The following is a 27759-nucleotide window of genomic DNA, read 5'->3' on the forward strand; positions in this document are numbered from 1 at the left end:
ATGCTCTCCTTTTCTGTGCAAAAGTTTTTGAGTTTAATTATATCCTTTATTTTTGTTTTTATTTCCATTACTCTAGGAGACAAACTGGAAAAAGATATTTCTGCAATTTAAGTCAAGGAGCATTCTGCATATAATTTCCTCCAAGGATTTTATAGTATCTGGTCTTACATTTAGGCCTTTACTTCATTTTGAGTTTATTTTTGCTTATGGTATTAAAGAATGTCTTTTTTTTAAAACATGTAGCAGTCCAGATTGTTTCTTCAATTTCTCCTTCTGATCTTTTATTGTTAGTGTATAGAAATGCCAATGGAGGACTTCCCCGGTAGCTCAGTGGTAAAGAATCCACCTGCCAATGTAGGAGACATGGGTGCGATCCCTGCTCTGGGAAGATTCCACATGCCGCAGAGCAACTAAGCCCATGCGCCACAACTACTGAAGCCCATGTGTCCTAGAGCCAGTGCTCTGCAATGAGAAGCCATCGCAATGAGAAGCCCAAGCACCACAACTAGAGAGTAGCCCCTGCTCCATCGAAACTAGAGAAATCTGTCACACACGCAGCAACAAAGACCCAGCACAGCTAAAAATAAATTAATTAGTTTAAAAAAAAGCAACAGATTTCTGTGTATTTATTTTGTATCCTACAACTTCAACAAATTCACTGATGAGCTCTCGCAGTTTTCTGGTAGCATCTTAGGATCTTCTGTGTATCGTATCATTTCATCTGCAAACAGTGACAGTTTCACTTTTTTCCCAATTTGGATTCCGTTTCTTTTTCTTCCCTGATTGCCAAAGCTAGGACTTCCAAAACTATGTTGAACAGAAGAGACAAGAGTGGACATCCTTGTTTCTGATCTTAGAGGAAACATTCTCAGCTTTTCACTGTTGACTATGATGTTAGCTGTAGGTTTGTCATATATATGGCCTTTATTATATGAGATATGTTCCCTCTATACCCCACTCTCTGTAGAGTTGTTATCATAAATGGGTGTTGAATTTTGTCAAAAGCTTTCTCTGTATCTACTGAGATGACCATATGGTTTTTTCTTCAATTTGTTGATGTGGTATATTACATTGATTGATTTGTTGATATTGAAAAATCCTTGCATCCCTGAGAGAAATCCCACTTGATCACAATGTATGATCCTTTCAATGTATTGCTGGATTTGGTTTGCTAGTATTTTGTTGAAGTTTTGCATCTATGTTCATTAGTGATATTGGTGATGGTTGCAAAACTCTTGAATATACTAAAAACTATGGAGTTGTACACTTCAAATGAGTGAACTGTATGGTATATGATTTAAATTTTTTTTTAAATATCCTCTAGAATTTATTACAGCTACCATGTTATGAAAACAAAAGCAGATCATTCTTAATGTGCCAAATTCATTAATGAAGTAAAAATATTTAATCCCAATCACATAAAAAGATAATTCTAAATCTACCTTGAAATTGAATCAATGAATAATTATCTATTTGGAAACTACATACCTGGTATCATATCATACCAAAGATAAGGCTGCTGTCCTCATAGAATATATGAATCGTTGGTAATCAACCATTAAACTAGTGAATGTCACAATGTATTGGGAAATATTGAAAAACTAACAAATTTATCTGGATACTGTTTATCTTGCCCTTCTCAAAGACTTATAGATCTACATGAGATTAGTTTTGAAAGGGGGTCTTGTTTAGTCCAAAAAATCTTCAGAATTAATCAGAGGCTAAGGGCTTCCCAGGTGGCTCAGTGATAAAGAATCTGCCTGCCAATGCAGGAGACGAGGATTCTATCCCTGGGTTGGGAAGATTCCCTGGAGAAGGGAATAGCAACTCACTCCAGTATTCCTGCCTGAAAAATTCCATGGACAGAGGAACTTGGTGGGCTCCAGTTCATAGGGTCACAAAGAGTCAGACACAATTGAGTGACTGAACATGCATGCACGCAGAGGCTAAAGAACCTTTATACAAAGAAGTAGGCTTGGAAATCAAGCAGTCTTATTTTGATGTTTTAGTCAAAGGTATGGAATTAATGATCAAGTATGAAGAATTTCCTACTATGATGGTACTTTGATGAAAGACAGAAAGCATAAAGAATACTGCCAGTATTAAATAAACTGCACTCCAATGCCTATAATCTCTAAAGATAAATCTTTTTAATATTAGAAAACTCACTGTGTCAAATGAATGGTAATTAAAGAAAATGTAGTGTATGTAAAACTGAAGTAAGAAACCTCTAATGACATAGGAAATCTATGCAAGGATCAATCATTTTAAGAGAATTATTTTTCCAGTAGTCCCACTGCTATGAATATCATCTTCATGAGCCTAGGCCACCTTCTCCAATGGATACTGAGGACCCATTACTGATCTTAACCAATTAATTTCCATTTTGGCTTGAAGGACTGCTGCAAACTGCTGAAATTCCTCCTTGGTAGATGAATACAGAGCAACTCCTATTATGCTAGATTCCTTTGCCATGATGTCCCATGGGTTTACTTCAAAGGACCTCTGCTGCCAACATCTATTACTTGTCCTCCATGTGACAAAAGATTCAAATCATTGCTAAGATTTACATTAGCTAACATTTCAATAATCACATCAACTTCTTTTCACCAACAGATTTCTTAATTTTATCAACTTAATTAGTTTCTTTCTGATAAAATACTTCATGGGGTCCATTTTGCTAAACAATGTTTTGTCCTTCTTCAGAACCAGCTGTGCACAAAACCTTTAAGCCATAAGCTCTAGCAATGTGGCACAATGCCTACCCTACTCCTCCACCAACCCCATAACCTGAATACTTCCTCCAGCTTTCACATGGGTACTGTGGAGCAGAGCTCAGTAAGCAGTAAAATACAGGAGTTCCTTGTTTAAAGTCCAGTTTTTTCTGGCAGTGTGTAAACAAGTGTGACTGCCTGCCAGACCATACTTTGCATAGCCCCCCAAATGTGCTGGTACTGAAAACTCTGTCAGCTTTCTTGAAAGCAAATACATGTCCTCCAACAGCTTCTATTATCTCAACTAAAACTAAACCAGGAGTACCAAAGTAAATGTGTTCACTAGGTTTACATCACATGCTTGGACTTTGACTAGAACCTGATGGTCTTGCAGAATGATCTTGCTGAATCTGACTGGAGTTTCAGCACTTTTGATCCACCAAATTTAAAAACTAACAGCTCTCATCAACCTCTCTCCAATCACCATGATGACCTAACCTAGGTATCGGTTCTAGAGGGGAAAAATATGAGCGAGTTCCTTCAGATTCCACAGGCAAGCAGGCTGTGTGGTATGCAATTTTATCTCAATAAAGCTGTGATTAAAAATATCTGATGGCGATTACTGTACAACAAGGTGAATCTACTGAATTTGAGGGTTGGACCACAAAGAAGGCTGAGCGCCGAAGAATTGATGCTTTTGAACTGTGGTGTTGGAGAAGACTCTTGAGAGTCCCTTGGACTGCAAGGAGATCCAACCAGTCAATCCTAAAGAAAATCAACCCTTAATATTCCTTGGAAAGACTGTTGCTGAAGTTAAAGTTCCAGTACTTTGGCCACCTGATGCGAAGAGCTGACAAGCTGGAAAAGACCCTGATACTGGGCAAGATTGAAGGTAAAAAAGAGAAGGGGGTGGCAGAGGATGAGATCGTTATATAGTAGTACCAACTCAATGGACATGAATCTGAGGAACTTCCGGGAGATAGTAAAGGACAGCTTGGTGCGCTGCAGTCCATGAGGCCGCAAACAGTCAGACAAAACTTAGCAACTGAACAACTACTGAACTGTATAAATAGAAATAAGTTAAAATGGTAAATTTTGCTATATATAATAATTCTAATATTAGAACACCAAAGATAACTAAAAAAAGGCGCTGATTACTACAGATTAGAGAACTAATTATTGGGCCTCCAGAAAACCAAGGGATACTAATTTAAGAGAGAACTTCTGTAAGTTAACTTCTACAAAGTAATTCCTTACATAATATATTCTTCAAGAATACTTAGGATTCAAAGAATATAAGACTAATGTTTGCATAAAAAGAGAAGTCTCAGTTATTCTACAACCTATATAAATGAACATTTATGAACTGCTTCGAACCTTGTCAGTTATATTGGCCGGGTAACACTGAAAGAGACAACAAGATATTTAGATTTTCTAACTTTTCCCCACAAAAATAAACCACTATAAAAGATTAATGTGCTATGACAATACAAGTTTAAATCAGATGCTATGATTTTAGTAACAGAGTTAAGCATAAAAATACAACAAACCACAACAGTATCTGTAATCTATCATGGTAAAAAGACACCTGAAAAAGGTACCTAGGGACCACAGCAAAAAAGCTCAGCTGCAAGCAAAACTCACTGCAATACCATACCCAGGATGTCTCACCTAGGTGATGCAATTTTATAGCAAAACAGAAAATCAATTAAACCAAGCTAACACTATGCTCATGTAGCAAACCTAATCAACAACACTGAAGTTCAATAAAGCTAGTAATCTTTCTCTAAAGACCAAAACTGAATAAAGATATTGTTTCTCTTAAAGTTTTTAAAGAAGAAAACTACAACTACACTTGTACAATCACATTAAAAAAACAGGGAGAATGAATTTAGTCATATAAATTAATTGTCAAAATAAGTAATTTCACAATATGGCTCAAAAGTTGTTTTTAACAAAGATGTTTTATTTCTTTACAATATTTATGTTAAAGGCATTATATCTATGATATCAATTTCCAGGATGATGAAATGGAGATATCCAAAGTAAAAGCAAAAAATAGTTAATTACACAAGAAGACAGAAAAGATATTCACATAAAGGTAAAGACTCACTGATGAATAAAACATAAATATATTAATACTTGGACGGCTAACGGCTACTATTTCTCACTTCATTCCAAAACTACCAACTGCTAGGAAACAAGAAGGCTGGAGAATGAGATTGAAAACCAAATAAGAGTAAGGCCTTGAACACAAAAGAAGTTTGCGATGCACTGAGACACAAATAATGCACACATACAAGAGAGTGAACAAGAAGCACCGTGCAAAGTAAGTGTCCATTCTCTACGCTGCCAGAGTTTGTTGTTATGTTGTGCTCAGTCACTCAATCATGTCCGACTCTCTGCGACCCCATGGACTGTAGCCCACCAGGCTCCTCTGCCCATGGAATTTTCCATGCAAGAATACTGGAATAAGTTTGCTTTTCCCCCTCCAGGGGATCTTCCTGACCCAGGGATCAAACCCACATCTCTTGTGTCTCCTGTACTGGCAAGTGGATTCTTTACCACTGCGCCACCTGGGAAGCCCACTGCCAGAGGTATCATTCATCAATTTCAGTTCAGTTCAGTCGCTCAGTCGTGTCCGACTCTTTGCGACCCCATGAATTGCAGCACGCCAGGCCTCTCTGTCCATCACCAACTCCCGGAGTCTACCCAAACCCATGTCCATCGAGTCGGTGATGCCATCCAACCATCTCATCCTCTGTCGTCCCCTTCTCCTCCTGCCCCCAATCCTACCCAGCATTAGGGTCTTTTCCAATGAGTCAACTCTTCGCATGAGGTGGCCAAAGTATTGGAGTTTCAGCTTCAACATCAGGCCTTCCAATGAACACCCAGGATTGATCTCTTTTAGGATGGATTGATTGGATCTCCTTGCAGTCCAAGGGACTCTCAAGAGTCTTCTCCAACACCACAGTTCAAAAGCATCAATTCTTCGGCGCTCAGCTTTCTTCACCGTCCAACTCTCACATCCATACATGACCACTGGAAAAACCATAGCCTTGACTAGACGTACTTTTGTTGGCAAAGTAATGTCTCTGCTTTTAAATATGCTATCTAGGTTGGCCATAACCTTCCTTCCAAGGAGTAAGCGTCTTTTAATTTCATGGCTGCAGTCACCATCAGCAGTGATTCTGGAGCCCAAAAAAATAAAGTCTGACACTGTTTCCACTGTTTCCCCATCCATTTCCCATGAAGTGATGGGACCAGATGCCATGATCTTAGTTTTCTGAACGTTGAGCTTTAAGCCAACTTTTTCACTCTCCTCTTTCACCTTCATCAAGAGGCTCTTTAGTTCTTCTTCACTTTCTGCCATAAGGGTGGTGTCATCCGCATATCTGAGGTTATTGATATTTCTCCCGGCAATCTTGATTCCAGCTTGTGTTTCTTCCAGCCCAGCGTTTCTCATGATGTACTCTGCATATAAGTTAAATAAGCAGGGTGACAATATACAGCCTTGACGGACTCCTTTTCCTATTTGGAACCAGTCTGTTGTTCCATGTCCAGTTCTAACTGTTGCTTCCTGACCTGCATACAGGTTTCTCAAGAGACAGGTCAGATGGTCTGGTATTTCCATCAATTTATAAACATTCTAATGTTCCCCAGTATCCATAAGCTAAAGATCCTTAGCAGACACTCAAACTGGAGATTAGCCTTTCTACTGTCATCTACTCCTGCCAAACATAAAAAACATCTGACAGTGATGGAAGGCTATTCGTTATTCTTCTTGCATAACATGTTCCTTTGAGCCTCTGACATTTTGCTCATGTAACCTAATTTTGTGGAACTTTTCTTTCTGGTTACATTTTGAACTTATGAATTCAATATCAGATACAGTTCTGCCTGGAGGAGAGAAAAACTAAATTACCTCTCAACATTACTCTCAGCTGAATTCCCTGGTGGCCAAGTGGCTAGGATTCTGGGCTTTCACTGCTGTGGTCCAGGTTCAATCCCTGGTCACGGAATTGAGACTGTGCAAGTTGCGTGGTGCAGTGAAAAAAAAAATTACTTTCAGCCTAAGATTGTATTTCGAGAAGTATTTTAGATGGCACCAGGGCTTTTAACTTATTCTCACAACAGAGTCAACATCCATCTATAAATGTATCTTAAGGATAAAATGAGCTGAATTAATTTGAAAAGATACATGCATCCCAATGTTCATAGCAGACTATTTACAATAGTTAAGACATGGAAGCAAGCTAAATGTCCATCAACAGAGGAATAGATAAAGAAGATGTGGTGTATATATACAATGAAATACTACTCAGTCATCAAAAAAAAATGAAAAAAAACACCATTTGTAGCAACATGGAAGGACCTAGAGATTATCATTCTAAGTGAAGGAAGTCACAAAGAGGAAGACAAATACCAAACTGTATACATAGAATCTAAAATATGATACAAATGAACTTATTTACAAAACAGAAAGAGACTCACAGACTTAGAAAACAAACATGGTTTTCAAAGGGAAAAGAAGGTGGGGGACTGATAGATTAGGAGTCTGAGATTAGCAGATACAAGCTACTATATAGAAAATAGTATATAGAAATGTGCTATTTATAGCACAGGGAATTATATTCAATATCCTATAATAAACTATAGTGGGAAAGAATATGAAGAAGAATATATATATATACACACTTACATATACATATATATATATCTAAAACTGATTCACTTTGCTGTATACCAGAAACTAACATAAATCAATTATACTTCAATTAAAAAAATTATTTTAAAAAGACAAGCTGGAAAAAATCTTTATCCTCAAAGAACAGTTGAGTGGAAAGTTCAAAATTCTAGCATAAGTTTTACATTAGCTTTACTCAAGAACTTTTAAAGTCTAATTGTAGAAATTTAAGGTAAAGAAGGGCTTCTCTGGTGGCTCATACTGTAAAGAACCCGCCTGCAATGCGGGAGACCTGGGTTCGATCCCTGAGTTGGGAAGATCCCCTGGGAGGAGGGCATGGCAACCCACACCAGTATTCTTGCCTGGAGAATCCCCATGGACAGAGGAGCCTGGAGGCTACAATCCATGGGGTCGCAAAGAGTCGGGACACAACCGAGTGACTACGCACACACACACAAGGTAAGGAAAAGCAAGATCCACTTTTTATAATGGGAGAAAACTAGAAAAAATGGCAATATAAGAAACATCTCAAATTACCTTATTTATGCATTATTTACCATTTTACCTTTCCCAACTTATAAATGATAAGCTGCAGAATAGGAACCTTGTCTATCTTGATCACAGCTATACTCAGAATTTTGGTACCTGCCTGCTCTAAATGAAATAATGAAAGAAACCATCAAACAGGCAGCATTCACTAAGGTTGTCAAGAGTCTGCATTTTTGGCAAGTTAAAGTAGATATAGCTCACAGGGACACACATCATAAAACTCAATAAACAGGTTTTAGAACGAGAAGGCCAAATTTACTAATTAATTTAAGAAATAGCTTTCATAAGGATGGGAATATTCAGGTCAATAGACTAGTAAATTTTCTTATTCAAGCTGACACTTACAATTTATATGCTTTTCTACATGTTGCACTTCAATAAAAGGTTTCCTTGTAAAATAAAAATCTAAATCATTGCCTGAAATGGTAACATCTTATGGGGTTTTACACACACACACACTTAGAGTACACACAGTAAGTCAAGTCAGAAGGAAGAATGGTAAGCAGAGTTAGAGTGCCAAGGTCCTTACATTGCCCAGAAGGACAAAGGAATCACTTACCTGTAGACTTGTAAGTCATGGCTGTTGCCACAACTTCTACGGTAATCACTTAATAAAAAGAAAAAAAAGGTATAACATCCCAATTAATAAAGAATATGAAATAATTTTTTAAAAGACCACAAATCCAAATAACACAAGAGAAAAAAAGAAATATTCAGGACAAAAAGAAAGCACATTAAGACTATGGTAGATTTATTTTTAATCCAAATATATAATTATATTAAATGTAAATATACTAGATTTCCCAGGTGGCTCAACGGTAAAGAATCTGCCTGCCAGTGCAGGAGACACAGGTTCGATTCCTGATCCAGGGAAGATCCCACATGCTGCAAAGCAACTAAGCCCATGTGCCACAACTACTGGGTCTGTGCTCTAGAGGTCAGGAACCTCAACTACTGATTCCATGTGCCACAAATACTGAAGCCCAAGCTCCTTGTAGCCTGTGCTCTGCAACAAGAGAAACCACTGCAATGAGAAACCCCCACCCTGCAACTATAGATTAATCCCCGCTTGCATCGACTAGAGAAAAGCCCGTGCAGCGATGAAAACCTAGCAGAGCCAAAAATAAATAAATAAATATTTTTTAAAAATGTAAATGTACTAATGTTCCAATTTTAAAAACAATTACCAAAGTGAACAAACACAAAACCTAACTAGATGACTACTAAGACACATCTGAAACATAAGAATACAAAAATGATGAATGTAAAAAGACAGAGGGACATTCCTGACAGTCCCACAGTTAAGACTCTCCATCCACATATGGATGGCTAATAAACACATGAAAAGATGCTCAACATTAGGAAAATGCAAATTAAAGCTACAATGAGGTATCATCTCACACCAGTCAGAATGGCCATCATCAAAAATCTACAGACGGTAAATGCTAGACAGGGTGTGGAGAAAAGGCAACCCTCCTGTTGGTGGGAATGCAAACTGATACAGCCATTATAGAGAACAGTATGGAGATTCTTTAAAAAACTAGGAAAAAAACTACCATATGACCCAGCAATCGAACTACTGGGCATATACCCTCAGGAAACCATACCTGAAAAGACACATGTACCCCAATGTTCACTGCAGCACTGTTTACAATAGCTAGGACACGGAAGCAACCTAGATGTCCACTGGCAGATGAATGGATAAAGAAGTTGTGGTACATATACAAAGGACTATTAGTCAGCTATAAAAAGGAATGCCTTTGAGTCAGTTTTAATAAGATGGATGAACCTAGAGCCTATTACACAGAATGAGTAAGTCAGAAAGAAACAAGCATCATATATTAACACATATACATGGAATCTAGAAAGGTGGAACTGATGATTCTATTTGCAGGGCAGCAAAGGACACTTCCCAGGTGATGCTGCTGGTAAAGAACCCGCCTGCCAATACAGGACATATGAGAGGTAGGTTCGATCCTGGTTGGTGAAGATCCCCTGGAGTAGGAAATGGCAACCACTTCAGTATTCCTGCCTGGAGAATCCCATGGACAGAGGTGCCTTGTGGGCTATAGTCCATAGGGTAGCAAAGAGTAGAACATGACTGAAGTGACTTGGCACACAAAGGAGATGCAGACTAGAGTGGGGGAGGGAGAGGGTGGGATGATTTGAGTAGTAGTGAAACATATACATTATTGTTGTTTTTGTTCAGTTGCTAGGTCATGTCCAGGTCCGACTCTTTGTGACCCCATGGACTGCAGTGTGTCAGGCTTCCCTGTCCTTCACTATCTCCTGGAGTTTGCTCAAACTCCTGTCCATTGAGTCAGTGACCTATCCAACCATCTCATCCTCGGCTGCCCCCTTCTCCTCCTGCTCTCGATTTTTCCCAGCATCAGGGTCTTTCCCAATGAGTTGACTCTTCGCATCAGGTGGCCAAAGTATTGGAGCTTCAGTTTCAGCATCAGTCCTTCCAATGAATCAGGGCTGATCTCCTTTAGGACTGACTGGTTTGAGCTCCTTGCTGTCCAAGGGACTCAAGAGTCTTCTCCAGCACCATGGTTCAAAAGCATCAATTCTTCCACAACCAGCCTTCTTTATGGTCCAACTCTCACATCCACAAATGACCACTGGAAAAACCATAGTTTTGACTACACGGACCTCTGTCGGCAAAGGGGTGTCTCTGCTTTTGAATAGGCTGTCTAGCTTTGTCATGGCTTTCCTTCCAAGGAGCAAGCACCTTTTCATTTCATGGCTGCAGACACTGTCCGTAGTGATTTTGGAGCCCAGGAAAATAAAATCTGCCTCAGTTTCCACTTTTTCTCCTCCTATTTGCCATGAAGTGATGGGACCAGATGCCATGATCTTAGTTTTTGAATGCTGAGTTTTAAGCCAGCTTTTTTACTCTCCTCTTTCACCCTCATCCAGGCTCTTTAGTTCCTCTTCACTTTCTGCCATAAGGGTGGTATCATCTGCATATCTGAGGTTGCTGATATTTCTCCAGATAATCTTTGATTACAGCTTGTGACACATATACATTACCATATGTAAAATAGCCAGTGGAAATTTGCTGTATGATGCAGGGAACCCAAAGCCAGTGTTCTGTGACAACCTAGAGGGGTGGGATGGGGAGGGAGGTAGGAGAAAGATTTAAGAGGGAGTGTGTGTGCTAAGTCACTTCAATTGTGTTCAACTCTTTGCAATCCTATGGACTTGTAGATCACCACGCTCCCCTTCCATGGGATTCTCTAGTCAAGAACAGTGGAGTGGGTTGTCATGCTCTTCTCCAGAAATCTTCCCAATGCAGGGATTGAACCCGCATCTTTTGCATCTCCTGTATTGGCAGGCAGGTTCTTCATCACTAGCACCAGCTGGGAAGCCCTGAAGAGGGAGGGCACATGGGTACGCCCGTGGCTGATTCATGTTGATGTATGGCAGAAAGCATCACAATATTGTAAAGTAATTATCCTCCAATCAAACCTATACTAACATCAGAGTAAGTATATTAGTACGCGCTCATTCACTCAGTCATGTCCGACTTTTGCGACACCATGGACTGTAGCCCACTAGGCTCCTATGTCCACGTGATGTCCCAGCAAGAATACTGGAGTGGGTTGCAATTTCCTCCTCCAGGGGATATTCCCAACACAGGGATCGAATCCACATCTCCTGCATTGGCAGATGGATAACATCAAAGTAAACTTAAGGGCAAAAAGCATTAGTAGAAATAGTGGAACACCTGATGATGATAAAAGGTTCAAGTCACCAAGACCATAACAACAATTCCAAATTTGTGCACATCTAACATCAAAGGCTCAAAAACACAAGTTAAAAATGGAAAAACAAGGATAAATATACAGAGACACAATCATCATGAGAAATTTTATCATACCTCTCTCAATAATAGAACAGGCAAAAACTGAATAAAGACACAGAATATTTGAACCACTTGATTATGATCCAGTGACCATATATTGAATTCTGCACCTAACATATTCACATTCTCGTCAATCACACAGGGAATACTTATTAAAACTGACATATGGACCATAAATAAAGTCTCAAGAAAATTAAAAACACTGAAAATATATTCTCTGACCACAGTACAATTAGATATCAAAAATATAAAGAAAATTATAAAAAAACTCCCCAAGTGTTTGCAAATAACTTCTAAATAACCAATGAGTCAAAAGAGAAATCAGAAATTAGAAAGCATTTTGTACTGAATAACAAAAATGCTGCATAACGAATCTCCAAAACAGTACTACAATAGTACTTAAAGGGAAATTTATACAATTATACACACACACTTATATGCAGCATACATTAGGAAAACAACAACAACATAAAACCCAGAGCTATATATTTCTCTCTCAAGTAGATGGAAAACATCAGCAAATAAACCAAAGAAACCATAAGAAAGGAAACAAAAAGCAGAAATAAAACAGAAAACACATGACTGAGAATCAACAAGGCTGGTCAATAGTTTTCTGGGAAAAAAAAAACATTAAATTTACATGTGCTCAGTTGCATCCAACTCTGTCACCCCATGATCTGTAGCCCGCCGGGCTCTTCTGTCCATGGGATTTCCCAGGCAAGAATTCTGGAGTGAGCTGCCATTTCCTTCTCCAGGATTAAATTTATAAACCTTTAGTAAATCTTACCAAGAAATGAAAGGTACAGATAACGAGTATTAGAAACTAATGAAGCATGACTACAGACAGATCCTACAGACATTAGAACATGAATAATTTATGCTAATAAATTTGAAATACTAGATGAAATGTACACAGTCCTAGAAAAATAAGAAAAAATAAGAAAGGGAAAAGAAAATCTCAAATCTTACTAAAAAATTGAAGCTCTATTTTAAAAAATTTCCCCATGGTTGCAAAAGTCCAGAATTGCCAAGCCAGTCTTAAATAAAAAGAATAAGGTCGGAGGATTTGCTCTCTGGTAAATCAATAATTTTTATATTAAGTTATACTGAGTAGGTTTTGTATTGTTGCAATAGTAGACAAAGCAATTATCAGAACAGAAATTCCAGAAACAGACTGTCTGTAAAATGAATTTAAAGACAGACATTCATTAAAAAATTGACATGGCAGAGCACTGAGGAAAAGAAATGTTTTAAAATATATGATGTTGGGATAATTACACATCCATATTGAAAAAAATTAAACCTGACATCTATGCGATAGTACACATAAATATTAATTTCAGGTGGATTATAAACCTAATGTGAAAGACAAAACAAAACACAAAAAACAAAGCAAAATTTCTCAAGTATTATACGGGAAGCTATCTTCATTACTCACACTATGGAAAAACTACTTAAAATGGGACACAAAATTCAGATTTTTATAGAATGATACATCTATCTACATTAAAACTAACATTTTCTATGAAAAAGTTGTCATTAAGAGTGAAAAAAGCAAGCAAGCATAAGTTGGTCTCTTTAGAAGAAAAAATTACACGTTTTGTTTTTCTTTATGGAGAATAAAGGACATATGTTTTGAAGGAGGATGAAGCAACAGTTTAAGACTACCACACATCACAGTGTTTGTCACTGACTTAAAGTTTTTCTTTAAACTGTGAGTATAGTCTCTTTAATTGCACCTTAGCTTTTCTGTCCATGGCAGAATTTAAGCAAATAATTTTTGATTTGGAAAAATACTCCTGATAATATAATAGTAAAGTAACCAAAACTAAAAACCCAAGGAAAAAAGCAAAGCTCAAAAATACCCTCCCTTCAACTCTACTGAAACACATTTCCAGCATACCAATTCTTTAAAAAGTTACAAGAAATAAGAAAACTAAAGGCTTTGCTCTCATAGGGTTTAAAACCGGCAATAAACATAAATAAATAAACGTAAATTCTTTACTATTTTAGTTCAACTAGTTTTTGTTTTGTTTTAAAGACAGAATCTCCAAATAGTAGATCAGGATCTCAATGACTCATCTGGTCAAGCACTGAGTTGTTGTACCTTCCTCATACAACAGTACCCCAAAATTTCAGAGAAAGAATATAGTCCACTTAGCTGTTCCTTTACATTGTCTAAAGACATATTTTAGTACTCTCCCAAATATTCCTACCCACTTATGATCACAAGATTTCCAGAAATTAGAATAGCTCCTTTTCATACAAAGATTAAACAAATATAATTTTAAAACAGCATTTCTTCTGTATTTGCATTTCTTCTGTATTCATTCAGAGCTCTTCAGCTAAGCTTATTTCTCCAAAACAGTTTTCAAAATCCCTAATAGTACATTCATTACATGCCTTCCTTGGTGGCTCAGCAGTAAAGAAACCGCCTGCAATGCAGGAGATGTGGGTTTAATCCCTGGGTCAGGAAGATCCCCTGGAGAAGGAAATGGTGACTGCTCCCTTATTCTTGCCTGGGAAATCCCTTGGACAGAGAAGCCTGGAGGGCTACAGTCCATGGAGTCACAACAGAGTCGAACACAACTTAGTGACTATACAACAACATTCATTATATCCTCCCATATAAAAGCAATTTAAATGATCATTTCAAACACTAACCAATCTCATACTGAACACTGTGGCTATTCATTTTTTGTTCAATGGTATTTAGCATTTGTGCCTAACACTCTTGTGCAACCATACACACAAAACTTCATATAGCATTACAGTCTAATACTTTTCTTTCTATCCCACTCCCAACCCATGTCATGTAATTTATTCTATATTATATAAATAAATTTATTCAGTCCATCACCAGAAGGTCTGATAAAATTCAGCTTACACTGAGGTAAGACCAACTAAAACTAACAAATAAGAACATTTAATTATCAACGAATATGGTTCTGTAAAACACAAAATAGAATGTTAAGCATTGTAGCTATACTTCTGGTTCTGTCTGAGCACGCCTAGCTCTCCCAAGAAATCATTTCTCTGTTCGAAAAAGGAAGTATCTTCAGGTCATTTCATAACCCACTCTTAGTGCTTCTACAACTTTTTCAGTCAGGAAATTCTTCCATATATATGACATAAATTCACATGTTTTAGCTTAAGCCTTTCTCCTATTGTTCAGATCTTAGAACTGAAAATTAACAAGCTATTATCTTTTCTGTAAGATATTACAAAAGCAAAGACTTTTTTCAGTTGTACTTTTGCAACCCACTCCAGTAACTCTTGCCTGGAAAATCCCATGGATGGAGGAACCTGGAGGGCTAAAGTCCAGGGGGTTGCAAAGAGTCGGACACAACTGAGTGACTTCACTTTCTTTCCTTGCTTCTTGAGGTGACTAAACAATTCTCATTTGACTATCACATTTTAATTCCATTATTAAATAAACCTATAATTTTCCTTGTGTATAAGCAACATTTTGAAGTGATTCTGATAATTAGCCAGTAACAATCATCAACAAAGCAAATTTTATCAAAGCCACCTAATTTTACAACTAATTTGTTTATCTTACTATCTACTTAACAGTAAGTTCCATGTATTAAAAATTGTCATATAAATCACAAAATTCCAGTACAGCAAAATACCTGAGAAACACTTAAATTTATGTAACAGATTTAGTTCATATAGTTCAGCTTTCCACAGATGATTAGTTTTTTCATTCTTACTGTTTCAGGAACACCAAAGTATCCTGTACTTTCTGCACATATTTCACCTATACAAAATTTATCAAGGAAAGATAGTACAGATTCGTGTTTCAGTACTAGAGCTCCAGAACCAGACTGTTGAGCCGAAACCCAAGTGTGGCCAGTTACTAAACTGTATATATTGGAGTTAGCCAAATAAAAGGTTCATTCTTCTTTTCCCCATTAAGACGGCTCTAGTAGCACTCAGCTATCTTTAACTTCATTCAAAACAATTTTGTTAGATTGTATTGTGACAGCTGTCATATCAGTGTGCATTTTTTAAACAAACTTATCAAAATTCATGAATTTTTGTGTAGTCATTTTAATATTGAAGACGGAAGAAAAAGGGACCATTTTCGCCATATTAAGCTTTATTATTTCAATAAAGGTAAAAACGCAACTAAAATGCAAAAAAGATTTGTGCAGTGTATGGAGAAGGTGCTGTGACTGATGGAACATGTCAAAAGTGGTCTGCAAAGCTTCATGCTGGAGATTTCTCTATAGATGATGCTCCACGGTTATGTAGACCAGTTGAAGTTGATAGCAATCAAAGCAAAGACATTAAATGAGAACAATCAATGCTATACCATGTGGAATATAGCTGATATACTCAAAATATCTAAATCAAGCACTGAAAACCATGGGCTGAAAATCAGCTTGGTTATGTTATCACTTTGATGTTTGGGTTCCATATAAGTTCACTGTATTTCTGCATGCAAATCTCTATGAAAATGTTCTGTTTTCAAAACAAACTGTGACAGGCAATGAAAACTAGATACTGTGCAATCATGTGGAATGGAAGAGATTGTGGAACAAGTAAAATGAACCACCACCAACCACACCAAAGGCTGGTCTTCATTCAAAGATGATGATGTTGTATACACGGTGGAATCAGAAGGGGGTCCTCTATTAATAGATGAGCTCCTTCTGGAAAACCAAATGATTAATTCCAAGAAGAATTGCTCCCAATTAGACCAACTGAAAGCAGTACTTAAGGAAAAGCATTCAGAATTGGTCAACAGAAAACACACAATCTTCCATCAAGATAATGTAAGACTGCATGTTTCTCTGATGATAGGCAAAAACTGCTACAGCTTAGCTGGGAAGTTCTGATTCATCTGCTATATTCACCAGACACTGTACCTTCAGATGTCCATTTATTTCAGTCTTTATAAAGTTCTCTTAATGGAAAAACTCTCAACTCTCTGGAAGACTGTAAAAGGCACCTAGAACAGTTCTTTGTTCAAAAAGATAAAAAGTTTGGGAAGATGGAATTATGAAGTTGCCTTAAAAATGGTAGAAGGTAGTGGAACAAAACAGTGAATAGGTTGTTCAATAAAGTTCTTGGTGAAAATGAAAAATGTGTCTTTTAACTTAAAAAAATCAAAGGAACTTTTTGGCCAACTCAACACTACTGAGATAAGTTATTTGAACCTATCTGTGCCTCAATTTCCTCATGGTAAAATGAGAATAAATAGTGGTTAAGAATCCACCTTGCAGTGCAGAGGAGGCAAGTTCAATCCCTCGTGGGGGACTAAGATCCCACATGCTGCAGAGCAACTAAGCCTGAGCACTCCAGAGGCCATGCCTTGCAACTAGAGAGCCCACGGGCTGCAACGACTGAGCCTGCAAGTCACAACTAGAGAGTCCATGCGCCACAACAAAAGATCCTGCATGATGCAACTAAGACCCGACACAGTCAAATAAACAAACATATAAAGAAAGAATATCAATCAGACTGAGACTGAAATCCTAACTATTTAGATTGTTTTTACATAGAAGACTAAATACTACAGTTAATATATTGAAAACAAACGTACAATATTTTGGAAAGAAAAGTTTTAAAAATTTTAGAAGTACAAAAGGAATCTTCTATTTAATACTAATCATACTCAGTCTTTCTGTGGAGAGGAACTATTTTCAATCTCTGGAGGCTTTGTGAGGATTAAATCAGTAGGAATATGAGAGGGTGCTGACAGTAAATCCCTGCGTGGAGCCTACAGAGGATCATCTATGCAGGCCACATCATATGGGTAGATTCTTCTCATTTTACATAGAGATTAAAATAAACTCTAAGGGCACATAATATATAAGGTGGTAGACCAAAGATCATAGTTCAGTATCCCTAACTCTTGCCCTTCAACTTTTCCCCCATATCACATTAACTATAAAAATTTCATGGACCAAAGGAAATAAACATTCCACACTAAACAACTTGATAAACAAACATTAGAAGTTTGCAAATTAATAACTGCAATAGCCATCCAGTTTTGTTCTATTTACTTAATGTCAATGTGCTGGTGCTTATGTCATCTTCTTAAAGAAAGAAAGACCTATTTACTCAGTTTCCTAATGACTGGACAGATTCAATATTTTATGGTTGCCTATATGAAGGACATTATGCTAGACACCAAGGACAGAAATTTAAAAGATCTAAGATGGATTTTGTGCAGCCTTAAGAACTATCAGATTGAGACTGAAGTAACCATTTTGATTGTGTTTACATAAAAGACTAAATATTATAGTAAAAACTTTGAAAACGAATGTACAATATTCTGGAGAGGAAAGTTTTAAGAATTTTGGAAGTACAAAAGGAATGCTTTATCTAAAACTAAACGAACTCAGTCTTTTTGTGAAGAGGAACTATAGGTCAAAATATCTTTAGTCCAGAGGTGGCCTAAAATCTTTCTAAATCATATTCTCTACTTCCCTGTTATAAACAACTTAACTCACCTTCTAATTTGAAGTACACGTCTCCATTCAGCTTCAAGAAAGCTGGCAACCAAGCTTATCCTCTCCAGCAGAACACAGGACAACTCTTCTTTAAGAAATGTGACTGGCAAAAAGACTTAAAAGAGCTAACATCAGAGACTTTCCCCCAAAAGAAATTAGGCAGATTGTCCTACTGAGAAGTCCAATAAACCCACATAAGAGCTTAAAAGCAAATTCTTGTGCTTAACTCTTAAAAAAAGGCAGACAGTCAAGAATTACTAGTTCTCTGAGGACCACATCAAAGAAATAAAAAACTAGAATAAAAAGTGAAAAGCAATTTACAAAAAACTGAGTACTGAGAAAGTCACATCCCTTTAATATCCTCAAAATGACAAGAGATACGGCAGAAATCAACAAACGTTGAAAATCAATTATACTTTAATAAAAAAATTTTTAATGACGAGAAGATGCTAGGCTCAAAAAGATTCTACAGACAGAAACAATCAGAAAACAAAGAAGAGCTCTTTGAAATTAAAATGATAGCACAAATAAAATGTAACAGAAGAAAGCTGAGAAAATCTTTTGAGAACTAAAACAGAAACAAAGAAATGAAAAACGGGCAAGATAAGATACAATTAGAGGATCAATCCAGGAGGATTGGAGTGAAAATGGAGAACAGAATATCACATTAGTTAAGTCAAGAAATTTTCCTGAAACTAAACTTATGTTTCCAATTTGAAAGGATTTATACCTATTACTCAGCATATAAAATGAAAACAAACACATCATCGTAAAAGATCAAAAGACGAAGAGTTATAATGGCAACACTATACACTACAAGACAATATATTAATGTCTTCATATTTCTGAAGAAAGAACACATCCAACCTAAAATTCTAACACCACCAAACTTCAGTGTAAGGGCTGTACAAACACATTTTCAGATATACAAGGTCTAAAAAAACTTTCTCCCATGTTCCTTTTTGGGATTTTCTCCAAGACAGTGGAGTAGAAGGACGTGTGCTCATCTGAGAATCTGTATGCAGGTCAAGAAGCAACAATTAGAACTGGACATGGAACAACAGACTGGTGCCAAATCAGGAAAGGAGTACGTCAAAGCTGTATATTGTCACTCTACTTATTTAACTTATATGCAGAGTACATCTTGAGAAATGCTGGGCTGGATGAAGCACAAGCTGGAATCAAGATTGCCAGGAGAAATATCAATAACCTCAGATATGCAGATGACACCACCCTTACAGTAGAAAGTGAAGAACTAAAGAGCCTCTTGATGAAAGTGAAAGAGGGAGTGAAAAAGTTGGCTTAAAACTCAACATTCAGAAAACGAAGATCATGGCATCTGGTCCCATCATTTCATGGCAAATAGATGGGGAAACAATAACAGTGAGAGACTTTATTTTGGGGGGGCTCCAAAATCACTGTAGATGGTGACTGCAGCCATGAAATTAAAAGACGCTTGCTCTTTGAAAGAAAAGTTATGACCAACTAAGATAACATATTAAAAAGTAGAGACATTACTTTGCCAACAAAGGTCCGTCTAGTCAAAGCTATGGTTTTTCCAGTAGTCATGTATGGATGTGAGAGTTGGACTATAGAGAAAGCTGGGCACTGAAGAATTGATGCTTTTGAACTGTGGTGTTGGAGAAGACTCTTGAGAGTCCCTTGGACTGCAAGGAGATCCAACCAGTCCATCCTAAAGGAAATCAGTCCTGAATATTCATTGGAAGGACTGATGTTGAAGCTGAAACTCCAATACTATGGCCACCTGGTGCGAAGAACTGACTCACTGGAAAAGACCCTGATGCTGGGAAAGATTGAAGGCAGGAGGAGAAGGGGACGACAGAGGATGAGATGGTTGGATGGCATCACCGCTCAATGGACATGAGTTTGAGTAAGCTCCGGCAGTTGGTGATGGACAGGGAGGCCTGGCGGGCTGCAGTCAATGGGGTCGCAAAGAGTCAGACACAACTGAGCATCTGAACTGAACTGAACATGTTCCTTTTATTAGGAAGCTACTTACTGGTAGATACATTTACATAATGAGGGAGTGAACAATAAAAAAGAAAAATGTAATCTGAGAAACAAGGAATCCACGCACAAGAGAGACAAGGAAACTTCAAAATAAAAGTAAAGGTTGACAGCTGTACATCACTCAGGGAAGGTAACTAGTATAAATTAGAAAAGATCGTAAGATTCTGGGGGAGATGTCCCAGGCAGATCAAACTGAGAGAAAACCTGATGCATTCAAGTTCAGAAGAAAATCTGATACATCTTCTGTAAGGAAGAATAAAAAATTATATTCATATTTGCCTGTGCTTGCATAAAGAAATCCCAGAGTATACATAACATATATATATATAATTACTAATGGAGGAAGAAATAAGGAATGAGGTCATAGGAACAGGAGCAGTAGTAAGTTTTTTTTGAAGAATATAATTTTACATAATTTTGATTTGTGAAATATGTGATTGTATTAACAGTTAAAAATCAAGTTAGGGGAGAAAAAAAGTGGTCCAGTTTAAAGTCCTAAGAGAAATGGATTAAGTGACTTCTTAAATGTCTCCTTCAACTTTGGAAAGCTCTAATTCAAGAATTTCAACTAGAAGATGCTTAAAATATTAGTCAGTCATATTTACAATGTACCTTCCGTGAAACACCATACTCCTCTGTCACTTCTCTGTACCTTTTAACTCTACCTTTCAAAGTAACTGCACTCATCACACTATACTGTGTGTGCATGTGTGTGTACTCAGTCATGTCTGACTCTTTGCAATCCCAAGAACTGTAGCCCACCAGGCTTCTCTATCCATGGGATTTTCCCAGCAAGAATACTGGAGCTGGTTGCTGTTTCCTCCTCCAGGGGATCTTCCTGACCTAGGGAATCAAACCTGAATCTCCTGTGTCTCCTGCATTGGCAGGTGGATTCTTTACCACTGAGCCATCTGGGAATCCCATTATATATTTCTTCCATGATGATATGTTTATTTCTTTTTTTTTTTATAAATTTATTTATTTTAGTTGGGGGCTAATTACTTTACAATATTGTAATAGTTTTTGCCATACATTGACATGAATCAGCCATGGGTTTACATGTGTTCCCCTTCCTGGACCCCCCACCCACCTCCCTCCCCATCCCATCCTTCTGGATCATCCCATTGCCCCAGCCCTGATATGTTTGTTTATTTCTTAAGAGTAGCAGTAATAGTTCTTAAGAGTAGGCTCATATTAAACTACTTGACAGCATAGCAGTTTTCAGTGCCAGGCAGTCTTCTAAATGCTTTACATTTTATTAACTAATTTAACCTCCACAATAACTGTATATGATAGGTCCTATTATTTTTATTTTATAGATAAAGACGTCAATAATTTGCCCAACATCAGTGATTAGAGTCAAAATATGAAACCCAGACACTGCTCATAATTACTAGCTCTACTGATTAGCTTTACCATTTCAAAACAAGACATGGAAAAAATTCCTTCTGTTCTAAATACAATATGAAGCTATAAGATACAAATGGCTTAATATTATCTAGAACCTAGTAGTTCTCAAAATATGGTCCACCAACTCCCAGGATCTCTAGGACCCTTTGGCTGGGCCCACTACTCTCCTGAGGGTCAAAACCATTTTCGTAATATCAAGATGTTATTTGGCTTTTTATCACTTTCATTCTCTCATGAGTGTATAGTGGAGTTTCCCAGAGCCTATGTGATGTGTGATATTATAAGAGATTGAATGCAGAAGCAGTTACTAGAACCAGATGACATTTAATACATCAGACATTACAGAGATTTGCAAATACGCAAAACAATGCCACTCTTTCACTAAATTTTTGTTTGGAAAATAGTTCTCTTTCATTAAAATGATTATGCCAACATGTAATAGATTTAATACTATTATTTTTAGATGAAATAAATAGTTTAAAATTTTCTCAGTTAACTTTTGATGCAATAAACAGGGATATAAAAAGCTCTTTAGAAGCCTCAACAATTTGTGAAAGCATAACACGATTCTGAAAAGAAAAAAGAGCACCGACCTAGCCAGTTGAAACTGTTCAGTATTCTTTGTCTCTGATATTAAGATTTTTTTTCCAACATTGCATACTACAATTCAAAAGAACTAATGTAAAATAGGTAATACAAAGTAAAAAAATAAGCAGTACTAAGCCAGGTATGCGCTTCTTTTTGAGATTACACTTCCTAATTTGTAACTCATAACATTTGTTTGTATTATTTTCTACTCTAAACTATCATGACATCCCTAGAAGTACCTCTGCATTTCAAGACAATAATCAAAAGTAGTAATAAAAGAGGTTCCTCAAATAAAACTTTAAATACACAGATTTAAGATATGTATTTCAACATTTCTTTATTAAATCATCTATACTACTGAAATACAAAGAAACCATAAAAGTTTACAGTAAGATTACCGAGACTGATGTCATTAATTCAACATGAGACTTCATAATACTAAACAATTCATCTTCACTATAGAGTACAGATCCTTAAATTTTTGAAAAGCTAAATAAAACAGTTTACCTAACTTCAAATCTGTTCCATGAATCTGTCTTTAATAATCATTTGACATATTTTAGGCACTATAATAAAAGAAAATAATTTAAAATAACTTTAACAATACAAAACTAATTTTGTTCAACTAAAAACTGTATAAAATTATGGTCAGTCTTTTTTTTTAAGTGCCATGGTAAAGGCTGTATGTAAATTATTGGAATCCATGCCCCCTGAGCATCTGGACTATCCCCACACACAATCAAATTATGTAAGTACAAAATGTTATTGTTGGGAATTCACTGGCAGTCCAGTGGTTAGGACTCTGCAGTTTCACTGGCTGGCCTGGGTTCAATCTCTGGTTGGGTCCAGTAACCATGCAATGCAGCCTCCCCTCTCCCAAAAGAGTTACTGTTAAACTATTAATTGCATAAGGAAAAAAATGTAGACTTCAGCATAACAAACATGACTCTAGCTTTGGTTACTATTAAATTCAATCATCATTCATTCTGAGTACCTGCTATAAGCCTGGCACCATTCTAGGCACTGGGAATACAATGAACAAAAAAATAATTTTTAATCTTCATGGGATTTGCATTCTGTTGTGGGAAAAAGACAAAAATAAACACAAGTAAGAATTAGAAATGTGGTAAATGCCGTTAAGGAGACAAAGCTTTGCCACAGATTAGTCTTTGAAAGATGAATTGTGGAATTCTAAAACCTAAAAATAAAAAATTCATGAGTTAAATCAAGATGACATGGACTATACAGACTTTTGCTAATGCATAAGAAAACTACAGACACTGCCTGTGAAAACAGAGGTCAATCTTTCCAAAGCCAATGGACAGTATTACCGAGCAATACAGAGGTCTCAAAAGATAATTAATCTCACAGTCCTACAGAGTTAAAAAGCATGTAAACACAATGCTAAAAAAAAAATCTAAGATGAGCCTAAGGAGACAGGACAACCAAATGTAATATGGCATCCTGAATTGAATGTTTAAAGACAAAAAGATAAAAATTAAGAAGACCTGAATAAACCATAGATTTTAGTTAATAATGTATCAATATTGGTTCATTAACGGTAACAAATGCACCACAGAAATATAAGATGTTAATAATAGGGGAAACCAGGTGGGGCTAGATGGGAACTCTGCAGGATCTTAATTTTTCTATGAATCTAAAACTGTTCTAAAAAATCAAGTCTAGTTACAAAAAAATTAAGACGGTGGAAGGAAGGGGAGTTAGTTTAGACTTAAAAGAAATTAAATGAGAAGCCATAAAACTCTGCAATGTGAATTAGAATATAAATACTCAAGAGATTCAAAGGAAACTTGCAGATTCTTAAATTATGGTCTCTATTCATACTAAAATCTTCCTAAGACAGAGATTAATGTATTTTTCATGCAAACTAAATAGCTCTGCACCACAATGTAAGGCAGGCAATAAAATCCCTAGAGTGCACCATAAGCAATTCCTGTGTGTGTATGTGTGTCCTATTTATCGATAATGACCAATAGCTGTATTTTATGTATGGCACTGTCTTGAAACTGTCATAAAATACCTAGACAGGGATCAATCTCATAGGTTTCACTAAGTTACTTAAAGGAGCAAGTTTATATTTACTTCAGGAAAAATAGGAAAAGAGGAGACCTGATAAGAGGTCATGGAGAAAAGATGATTTATGAAAGGAGAAAAATGATTCTTCAAGTCCAACTGGAAGCAATTTTGCAACTATTATTAACCTACTTCAATGCCATTCCAATTAGTATAAATAGTTCAAAGTAGTAATAAGAGCTCCGAATTTATTTGCTATCAGTTATCTTCTGTTATCAAAAGAAGTAAATGTTTTCTATAGCCTAACCTAAAATATCTACCAGGTAACTCAATTGTCTGATGACTCCGGAGAAACTAATAAATCTCCCAATGACTCAATTTTAAAGATAAGAAAAGTGTGAGAAAAACAACAGAGCATGGTAATCGCTAAACTACAGAGTATGAAGTTTGCATAATATAGCATAAAATTGGAATTATCATAAGAAGTAATTTTAGAGACAGTCATCACAAAATTAGAACCTTATACCTAAAACAAAGTACAATGACAGCACAAGTCTGACCAGATAAATGACATAACAATTTCACTCATCAGTTACTAAATAATATTAACTATACAAGAATCATTTAGCCAAAATGATATTATATATTCAAATCTAATTTAGATAACAAGTGGATGAATCTATTTCTTCTCTACTCTGTTACTCCCAAAGCCCAAATGAAATCCTACAAAACAAAGATGTTCGTTATTCTAAACCCATCTCTCAAAGGAATCCTAAATATTGATATATATTTGGAAAATACTAATGAAATGGAATAATTAACATCTCCCCAGTAATTCCTGTCTGCACCACCGTGAGGAGAATCAGATACTGCTTCGCGTTGAAGCAGAAAAAGGAGAGGTGAGATGTGAAAAATTCCAAGTAAAACGATCATGACATAGCATCTGGCAGAGACTGGAAGGGCATGAACACTGCCAAAAGGATCGTCAGGGATGAGAGTCAAGAGAAGAAAACGAGGTTTTCCAACGAGCCACAGCCTAACCCAAGGGGCAAAAATCGCCACTGCCGCCGCCACTCCCTCACTCACCAACCACTCCATCCTCAAGTCCCCTCCAATTCAGATATACATCCTCCAAAACCCAGACCAGCTCCCCACCCAGGTGAAAACAATCCAATAATTTCCTAGGACCCCCCCCCCCAACATCCCAAATTCGGTAAGACCCGTACTTCTCGCGGCTAAACCTCTGGGGGAAACAACGCCCAGATCCCACCCTCCTAGCGCAAGATTGAAGAGGGCCGGTTACCCACCGTGGGGCTTCCCGGGTGGGCCTCACAGAGCAGACCAACTGGGATAAGAGCAAGGAACAAGGGTGGGGTTCAAGGGAGGGAGCTGGGGTTGGCGAGACGACGGAGACCGGAGGAAGAAAGGGATGGACAAGGAGGCTGGGGCTGGGCGGGGTGAGGAGTGGGGAGGGCAGATCGACCGGAGAGGGCCGGGCTGCGGGGAACGGAGTCGGCGGAGTCGGGGACGGAAGGGTCAAAATACGAGCGACGGATCATGGGAAGAGGAACGGGTGGCGAAGAGGGGTCGGCGAACCGAATACGGGCAGGGGCTGCGGGGGGTAGAACCAAGCGCGAACGCGAGGCCCGCAGGGAGCCTCCACGGACTGAAGGGCCGCATCGGGGGGCGGTGCGGGGAAGCCACGGCCAGCTGCCAGGAGTGGGGGAGCCGCGCACTCACCGCTCTGCTCCCCCAGGAACACCAGCTTGAATTTCCTCAGCGGATTCCCGAAGTCTCCGCCCGCGGACATGATGGAGCCGGAGAAGCTGCCGCCGCCTCAGCCCAGAGACCTCCCGGACCGACGCTGCTCCAACCGGTTGACGAAGAGGCTAGAGGAAGGGCCGGCGCCGAGCTCTCTCGGCCCCTGCAGGGCCCGGCGGCAGAACAAGGCTGGAGAGCAGGGCTCCTCCACACAGACAGGCAGCCGTCGCCGTCGCCTCCCCTCGGAGTCGCCTAGCACCTAGCGAGGCCCGCAGCTAGAAAGGGAATGAAGGCGGTGTCGGAAGCAGCCAGGGGTGTGCTAGGGGTGGGGGGGGATCCCAAGGCTAGAGCCTTTCCCCTTTCAGCACCCGGCACCGAAACTGAGGTGAGGGTGGCGGAGTGGGAGCCCCCGCAGAAGCGTTTGGGACCTCTCACACGCAGCGCTTCAGCTCCACAGCTGCCGCCGCCGCAGCCCAACCTGCTGAGTGCGCGAGCCTGTGGCGCGGCGCGGGGCGAGCCCGGGCGCGAGCCTGCCACCCAGCCAGCCCCGGCGTGCGTGCGTGCGCGTGCGCGCCACAGACTGCGCCTTCCTGGTTCAGCCCCCTTTCCCGGCTCCACCCGCTCCGCGGAGATCAGGGGAGGTTAGGTTTCCACTGGCTTGGGGATATGCAGGGAGGTGGTGGGGCGGAGGCTGGAGGAACTGTTGGAGGTGGAATAGAGAGTACTTACGTCAGTTACTGGATGAACCAATCGAAAGAGGTCAAGGGCAGACATAGATGGGAGTGAGGTGGCGGCGCCAGAGCGCACGCGCTACCCTCGCGTGGTGGAAAGCGGCTGAGCGTGGCGGCCATGCGAAGTGTGGCCAGTCGCAGCCTGAGGGGAGGGGAGGGAATTGGGGCGGAGGCGGGGCCGGAAAGGAGATGGAATTGACCCAAACAGGTGCAGGGGAAGTCGGAAGGCCTAAAGGTGTGCGGACAGTTCCTCTTTCCTGAGCCCTCACCCTTACTTCTCATTCCTCACATCCGCCCTTCACCCACTTTCTCCATTTTCTTTCTTATAATTCCTCACATGATACCCTTCTTGGTACATTCTCCGCTGTTGCTCCAAGGAGTTTCATAACTACCAGAAGCAGGGCTTTCATATTTTTTGCAGATGAAGAAACAGAAGCTCGTGGGAAGGAAATGACTTACAAAATCCACAGTCATAAAGTGGAACCCAGGTTTTGTCTTTTCCCCCATTGAACCTCCACAACTCCTTGTTGATAAGCCTATTCACTTTCTTAGCCTGACCTGTTACGGTCTTCTGTTACCAATCTTTGTTGCTCAGATGTGGACAGCCCTGGGTGATCCCACCTTCTATTGTGATAGAAAAGGATTTAGATATCAGGTAAACTAAATCCCCCATTTCACAGATGGTGTAACTGAGGCTCATGTAGGAAATGGGTTTGCAGAAAGATCACACAGCAGATTGGAAGTAGAGCATGGCCCTGATGTGGGGAAGTGGACGTTCTAAAGATCATCCGTTTCTTCTAAAGCAGGGTTTCCGAATCTGCTGTGAGTAGACCTCCCTTAAATAAGCCATCTACAGCTTGCCTATTTTTCTGTGGAGAAAATCCATAATTTTCAACCCAGTTCATGACCCCCAAAA

The 27759-nt window shown here is 38.6% G+C and overlaps 1 protein-coding gene and 1 pseudogene across 7 annotated transcripts in view; both read right to left on the reverse strand.

The window, feature by feature from the left end:
• Positions 1-26601, reverse strand: part of RAB6A (RAB6A, member RAS oncogene family) — an 89711-nt gene extending 63110 nt beyond the window's left edge. For 2 of the 6 annotated variants that reach the window (XM_081539551.1, XM_081539554.1), the window contains exons 1-2: positions 26548-26601; positions 26092-26387 (exon numbers count right to left, since the gene is read on the reverse strand). In XM_081539551.1, coding sequence (XP_081395677.1) covers positions 26092-26161 — 70 coding nt within the window. In that variant the 5' untranslated portion in view covers positions 26162-26387; positions 26548-26601. Of the gene's footprint in view, positions 1-26091 lie in introns of all 6 variants that reach the window. The other 4 variants (XM_081539553.1, XM_081539555.1, XM_081539556.1 and 1 more) reach the window with 2 other exon arrangements.
• On the reverse strand, positions 52-3201 carry LOC145525787 (zeta-crystallin pseudogene; annotated as a pseudogene). Its single transcript, XR_014068401.1, has one exon. The product of XR_014068401.1 is annotated as a zeta-crystallin pseudogene (transcript).
• Positions 26602-27759: the final 1158 nt, after the last annotated feature.

This window comes from Giraffa tippelskirchi, chromosome 11 (assembly GCF_054371585.1).
Source record: "Giraffa tippelskirchi isolate mGirTip1 chromosome 11, T2T-mGirTip1v1.2.pri, whole genome shotgun sequence".
NCBI lineage: Eukaryota > Metazoa > Chordata > Mammalia > Artiodactyla > Giraffidae > Giraffa > Giraffa tippelskirchi.